The 7,622-nt window shown below is 46.9% G+C and overlaps 1 protein-coding gene across 1 annotated transcript in view; it reads left to right on the forward strand.

Moving 5' to 3' along the window:
* LOC144338878 (uncharacterized) overlaps positions 1 to 6,675 on the forward strand; it is a 52,585-nt gene extending 45,910 nt beyond the window's left edge. The window contains exons 7-8 of the mRNA XM_077989803.1: positions 4,902 to 5,052; positions 5,235 to 6,675. Coding sequence (XP_077845929.1) covers positions 4,902 to 5,017 — 116 coding nt within the window. The 3' untranslated portion in view covers positions 5,018 to 5,052; positions 5,235 to 6,675. The remainder of the gene's footprint in view (positions 1 to 4,901; positions 5,053 to 5,234) is intronic.
* The last annotated feature ends 947 nt before the right edge of the window (positions 6,676 to 7,622 follow it).

Here is a 7,622-nt window from a genome sequence, read left to right on the forward strand (position 1 = left end):
CCAAATAGTCTGGCTTCCCTCTCTGATATCATAGGAACATGAACAGACTTGGAGATACTGATTGAAAGTATATGTCATTTGAAGGAGACATTGGTTCCAGAGCCATTAGTTCCTAACCTCCTACCATACTCTCTGCATGGTGGAAGATGCCAGAACATTCTCAGAGCTTGAGAAGAAAGAGGAATTGAGAGAAGGGATGGGGGTCAAGAGATAGAGAAGGTGAGGAGGAATGTGAGAGAAGGGAGGGAGGGAGGAGAAATGAGGAAGGAGAACTCAGAAGCTCAGGTCTAACTTCACCCCACTCCCCTCAGGATCCCTACACTCTAACAGTTGTTTCTGAGAGTTCCTGGGGGCCACCCATAAACAATGAGGTTAAATGTAAATGGAAGGGCAGGACTCTGTTGAAGTCCCTGTTGGCTGCATAGTCACCAGCTCTCATGACCCAAAGAGGAGAGTGATCAGGTGACTAGATCGTCAACGAGGGTAAATCTGGAAGACAAAATGTTTGAGGCCAGGTGCAGTGGCTCACAACTGTAACCCCAGCACCTTTGGAGGCCAAGGTAGAAGGATCACTTGAGCCCCAGGAGTTTGAGACCAGCCTGGGCAACATAGGTAGACCCTGTCTCTACAAATAATTTTTAAAAATTGCTCACGCCTGTAATCCCAGCACTTTGGGAGGCCGAGGCGGGCGGATCACAAGGTCAGGAGATCGAGACCACGGTGAAACCCCGTCTGTACTAAAAATTACAAAAAATTAGCCGGGCGCGGTTGTGGGCGCCTGTAGTCCCAGCTACTCGGGAGGCTGAGGCAGGAGAATGGCGTGAACCCGGGAGGCGGAGCTTGCAGTGAGCCGAGATCGCGCCACTGCACTCCAGCCTGGGCTGGGCGACAGAGCGAGAGTCCGTCTCAAAAAAAAAGAAAAAAAAAAAAAAAAAAATTAATTGAAGGATTTCTAAAGACTACATGAGTGGTTTTTGTCTCCTGGAGTCAGAACCCAGGGAGGATTTTTGCTGAAATACCAAAGCCGCAGGGAGCCTGAATAGAGATGTTCAGACAGAAATTAAGTTTGAAGAAATAGATTTTGGCAGAGAGGCATGAGGCCACAGACAACTCATACATTCATTCATTCTTTCACTCACTCAACAAACATTAAATGGACTGTCTCTAACTGCATTTCCCTCTCTTGACAAGAGGGGTACATGGTAGAGAGACAGGCTGAAGGAGTGTAGAGTTGGTATTGGTTGGGCCTGGGAGCTTTCCAGAGGCACTGTGCTCTGCTGTGCCCTTCTTCACATCCCAGTCTCTACGATGTTGACTGTGTTCGTGGATATCACATCGCTGTTGAGATCCCAGAAAGAATATGCATGAACCACCGTGACAAATGTCATTCATAATCCTTTCAGCGAAGAATAACCTACAAAAATGTCTTCTGTGTACCTTCCCCTGGAATAGTTTGTGATTCTGATGCAATTGGAGACAAAACATCTCTTATCCATGGCCTCTGTTGAATCAGTTTTGTCTCCAATCTGCCTTTCACGGGCACTCTAACAAGAAGGCAAACAAGGAAAGTTCAGCTGGTCTAGCAGTTCTGAGACAGCAAATTATCTCACTGTTGATGTGGACAAAGAGGCTTTTGCAGAAAGACTATACTTAACTTTGAGAATCTGGGTCCCAGCTTTTTGTTTACCCAGAGAGGTATAAATCTGAAAGAATCTGGGTTCCAGCCGAGCTGAGAGAGGTGTAAAATCACAGAGGTATGCCTCCACTCAGAACACACCATTATCGTGCTTTTATATGGAAGGCACAGCCATTCACTCATTGTCTGATAGACGTTTCCATTGAATGTTGGATCTCTTCAAACCAAGTGTCTGTAAACCAAGGGTTCTGCACTGACACTGAGGATGAATCCAACAGGAAAGATAAAGAGAAACATCACAGCACACCCCAGAGACATAGGCAATTATTGTTTATTGATTAAAAATATAATGAAAATTAGGAGGCCGAGGTGGACAGATCATGAGGTCAGGAGTTCGAGACCAGCCTGGCCAATGTGGTGAAACCCCATGTCTACTAAAAATACAAAAATTAGCCAGGCGTGGTGGCACACACCTGTAGTCCCAGCTACTCAGGAGGCTGAGGCAGGAGAATCGCTTGAACCCGGGAGATGGAGGTTGCAGTGAGCCGAGATGACACCGTGGCATTCCAGCCTGGGCGACAGAGCAAGACTCTGTCTCAATAATAATATTAATAATAATGAAAAATAAAAGAAGAATAAGGGAAACCAAAAATAAGCATCTAGAAGAGCAGTTTAACATGCAATTTCATTTTCATTATTTCTGCTTTAAGTTTGATATTTATATCGTGTCTCAAACGAACAAGGCTGGCCACTCGTTCCCTCTTCTGTTACCCTGTCGTTGGAGGTTTTGTTCTTTGCCTTGGTATGTTGAGAGACCCCAGAGGTCTGTGAGTAAAATTCAAGGGCTCTGTCAACTCAGATGGGACAAAGTCTACTTCTCTGGATTTACTCACTTGTAACTGAAATTCTGCATCGCCTGTGGACCTAGGCAACACCCCACAACAATATTAGTCTCGCCTGTAGATTTCTTACCAACCATTATCACAGATGCTTTCCTATCACTGTACAGGAGTTGCAGATGAAATATCTTTCATGCTCATGACCACTTCAGCATTACTGTGCTCCTTGGATGCCTCGAAATATTTTAATCTTACGAATATCTAATGCATTACTGTGTTTCCATTACACGAAATAAAACAATGACTTAGCAGTTGCCCAGGTGAAGGGAACCACTTCCAACAGGTGGAATTAATCGTTCAGGGTTTTAAAAAGTTCTCTGTGTAGTTGGATTTTAAGCTCCAGGGTTAATCTGATAGAACTTGCTCATCTGGTTGTAAGAAGTGTGGTTAATGGGGATCTCTTGACTGTAGAATTAGTTTTAAAACACCACATTTACTTCTGACAGTAGGTAAATTTTACCTTGGGGAGAATTGTATGGCCTTGGTGGTAGTTAGTATAAATTAGTATGAATTAACTTGGGCATATGTGAAAATTAGTATAGCATAAGTGAATGAAGGCATATGTGAAAATTTGCAATTATTTTCTATATTCATCTAAAATGGAATTGCACTGGAAATATAGCATGCTTGTTTTGTGATTTCTACATATCTCTGTTTTATTCTCATGTCAAATTCTACTTTACCCCTCAATGACAGTCATTTGACACTCCTCTCTGTGTCAGTGTCTGAGGCACCCTGGGACCGTCCTGACTGGAAAGCACAGTGACATTGCTGGCCTGAGCTGAAGTGCTGATTAAAATAAATTGAAAGCTGAATGACCTTATGAAGAGCTGCTTTACCCAGGAACAAATATGGAGAGGAACTCCTTGCAACTGTGTTCTCAAGTAGACCACTTTTGAGAAATTATACATTTATCATAACACCTCAAGTCCTGCTCTGCATAGAATGACCATTATTATCAAGAAAAGTTCTCCATTCCCTGTGATTCATAAGGAAGTGCAGGCCTAACCAGAAAACAGGAGCTGCGACAACCTTGGGTCAGACACATTCAATCTCTCTATTCACAGTTGCATTTTCTCTCTCTCTCTCTCTCTCTTTCTTTTTTTTTTTTTAACAAAGCCAATTACCAATAACTGGGAAAAACAAAAACAAAAACAAAAAAAAATGAACATATGGTTGAGCTGACTTCTGAGAAAGCTTCTGCATTGTGAATGTCAGGATTCCACATTTCTGAAGCACCTTTGCTCCTCCAGAAAGCGCCTCTCTAGTTTCGTGGTGATACGGAGGGAAATGACAATTGTCTGGATTATCAGGATGGCCCATTGTTCTCTGTGGTTCTCAATCCATGTGGACATCCACCATGACCAAGCTCTTTCTTTCTTTTCTCTCTTTCTTTCTCCTCTCTCCTTCTTTCCTTCCCCCTTCCCCTTCCCCTCCCCTCTTTCCCTTTCCTTTACCTTGTTTCTTGCTTGTTTCTTTCTCTCTTCCCTTCCCTCCTCTCCCCTCCTCCCTTTCTTCCCTCCCCTCCGTTTCTCTCCTCCCCTCCCCTCCTCCCTTTCTTCCCTCCCCTCCCTTTCTCCCCTCCCCTTCTCCCTTTCTTCCCTCCCCTCCCTTTGTCCCCTCCCCCCACCTCCCCCTTCCCCTCCCCTTCCTTCTCCCCTTCCTTTTCCCCTCCACTTCCCCCTCCACTCCCTTCCGCTCCCCTCCCCCTTCCCTTCTCTTTTCTTTTCCTTTCTTTTCTTTTTTTGAGACAGGATATCACTCTGTTGCCCAGACTGGAGTACAGTGAAGTGATCGTGGCTCACTGTAGCCTCGACCTCCTGGGCTCAAGCCATGCTCTTTCCTCAGCCTCCTGAGTAGCTGGGACTACACACACACACAACCATGCCTGCCTACTTTTTTAAATTTTTATATTTTTTTGAGACAGGGTTTCATGCAGGTTTTCATGCCCAGGCTAGAGTGCAGTGGTACAATCTTTTGGCTCACTGCAACCTCTGCCTCCTGGGCTAAAGCGATATTCCTACCTTGGCCTCCCAAGTAGCTGCGACCACAGGCACTAGCCACCACATTCGGCTATTTGTTTATTTTTTTTTTAAAGACACAAGGTTTTACCATGTTGTCCAGGCTGGTCTCAAACTCCTGAGCTCAAGCGATACACGCGCGTCAGCCTCCCAAAGTGCTGGGATCACAGGCATGAACCACCGTGCCCAGCCTGGTTAATGTTTAAATGTTTCCTGGAGATGGGGCTTCACTGTAGTGCAGGCTGGTCTTGAACTCCTGGGTTCAAGTGATCCTCCCACACTCAGAGATACTATTTTCTTTTCTTGCTTTTTTTTTTTGAGAGGGGTCTTGCTCTTGTCCCCCAGGCTTGAGAGCAGTGGCTCGATCTCAGCTCACTGCAACCTCCACCACCCAGGATCAAACGACTCCCCTGCCTCTGCCTCCCAAGCAGCTCAACTTCAGCACCTCATTCTTTGTCTAAGCCAAGTTTAGCCGAAGAAAACACCTGCCGAGAAGGTAAAAACAAAAACATCTGCCAAAGGCAAGAACCCGGTGGGAAGCCCCCTGAGCCCAGGGGCCTGCAGAGTCTGTTCTGGTGACAAAGCAGGCAGTTGGAAGAGAGCAGGGCTGCGAGACAGCGTGGGTGGGTTTTATCTGCTGCTTTTGGAAATTCATTGCATGATGCGTTTGTTTTTCAGAGGTCCCAAAGCAAAGAAACAAAAGCCCCGCAGAGTTCACCCAGAAGGAAAGCCTTCATTGGATCAGGCTATAAGAGGACTCTCCCCTGAGAAAGATACTTATTTTGGCGCTGTGTTTAGAGAAAAGGGAAGAACGATGGCTTTCCCGTAGAAACATTTACTTATTTCATGATTTGAAAATGGACTTTTATGTTTTAGGAATTATGTGGATGGGATGTTTTCTTGGGTGATAGGATTTGAAATTGCAGAGGGGAGCAGGTGCCATGTGCCAGCAATGGCCGGCCAGTCTGCCTGCCTTCCTGCCTGCCTCCCTCCCTCCCTCCCTCCATTTCTCCTTCCCCCCACCCCGTTTCTTCCTTCTTTCTCTCTGTGTTTCTTCTTTCTTTTCTTTTCTTCTTCCTCCCTCCCTCCCTCCCTTCCTTCCTCCCTCTCTCTCTCTCTCTTTCACTTTGTTTGTTTTAATGAGAGTAGAGAGGAGGAAAAACACTTTTTTTTTTTTGAGACGGAGTCTCGCTCTGTCCCCCTGGCTGGAGTGCAATGGCGCGATCTCGGCTCACTGCAAGCTCCGCCTCCCGGGATCATGCCATTCTCCTGCCTCAGTCTCCTGAGTAGCTGGGACTACAGGCGCCCGCCACCACGCCCAGCTAATTTTTTTGTATTTTTAGTAGAGACGGGGTTTCACCGTGTTAGCCAGGATGGTCTCGATCTCCTGACCTTGTGATCCGCCCACCTCGGCCTCCCAAAGTGCTGGGATTACAGGCGTGAGCCACCACGCCCAGCTGGAAAAACACTTTTTATTTTTTGTCTACCTTTATTGTAAGGAGAGAGTGAGAATACCATGCCACACATGCAGGGTTCTGAGCAGAGGGCTACACCGTGCTTAGTTCTAAAGGCACCTACACTTTTATCATGAAAGCCATGGAGAGGCCCACATTTTGAAACACTCAGTCTCTCAGAAGAGGATAGAATGGGCTGCCAGTGTGATAGGGAGAGAAATTGAACATAGCTGACTCCATCTTGCTTCTGACTCCTCAAGCTAACTGCTCTTAGGCACTTCTGCACATGGGCCAAGTTAATCATGGAAAGAACTTAGATTACAGTTTAACTGGAAAGCAAGGATGATAAGAATTCCTTTCCAAAACTAACCTCTGAGGAGATAAGAAGGGCATGCATACAAGTAGCAATGTTGTCTTGAAGATTTGTAGGAGCACTGTGACCTGAGCAAGGACAAGGAAGTTTTGCAATCTCCTTGGGCCCCTGCTGATGCCCAAGTGTCTGTGGTCACCAGCCAACCCCCTCACCTCAGCCTCCTCCTTGTTCCCCCTTCTCAATGTACAAAGAAGTTTGAGATTCATGCCTTTAAAAATGGTTCCTTAGGACATGGGTCCAGTATCTTCCTGACTGGCTGGCTCTCCAAATAAAGATGCTTTTCTTTTTCTAACTTCTTGTCTCTCGAATGATTGGCTGTTATGCAGCGAACCTCAGGAACTTTGGACTCCACAGCACTAGGACCACTCTCAGGACTTCCAGTCTGTACTGGGTGCAGGAATCACTGGGGAGTCGGACTGAAATGCAGGAATCACTGGGGAGTCGGACTGAAATGCAGGAATCACTGGGGAGTCGGACTGAAATGCGGGAATCACTGGGGAGTCGGACTGAAATGCGGGAATCACTGGGGAGTCGGACTGAAATGCGGGAATCACTGGGGAGTCGGACTGAAATGCGGGAATCACTGGGGAGTCGGACTGAAATGCGGGAATCACTGGGGAGTCGGACTGAAATGCAGACTCTGATTAAGGAGGCCTGGGACACGAGGCCTGAGATTCTGCATCTCCAGTAAGCACCCAGGGGATGTTGCTGCTGCTGATCCAGGGACCACACCTTGGAGAGCAACGCTGAGAAGCTGGCGGAAGAGCCCCGGCTGATGAGGATCTGAACATTGTCCATAGCAGGGAGGCTGGGAAAATGAGATAAAAATGTTAAAAATGGCAGAGTCACCTTCCTGGAGAAGAAATGGCTTTTCCATTCCTTATTACGCTCATGTCTTTGCAACTAGCCCCCAGTGGTCTCCTTCCTGCTATATACCTGCAGTTACCGTGTTCTTGTTAAGGAAGAATTGCAAATGAAAAAAAAAAAAAAAGACGCGGTGGCTCAAGCCTGTAATCCCAGCACTTTGGGAGGCCGAGACGGGCGGATCACGAGGTCAGGAGATCGAGACCATCCTGGCTAACACGGTGAAACCCCGTCTCTACTAAAAAATACAAAAAACTAGCCGGGCGAGGTGGCGGGCGCCTGTAGTCCCAGCTACTCGGGAGGCTGAGGCAGGAGAATGGCGTGAACCCGGGAGGCGGGGCTTGCAGTGAGCTGAGATCCGGCCACTGCACCCCA

The sequence above is a fragment of the Macaca mulatta genome, chromosome Y, assembly GCF_049350105.2.
Source record: "Macaca mulatta isolate MMU2019108-1 chromosome Y, T2T-MMU8v2.0, whole genome shotgun sequence".
Taxonomy (NCBI): domain Eukaryota; kingdom Metazoa; phylum Chordata; class Mammalia; order Primates; family Cercopithecidae; genus Macaca; species Macaca mulatta.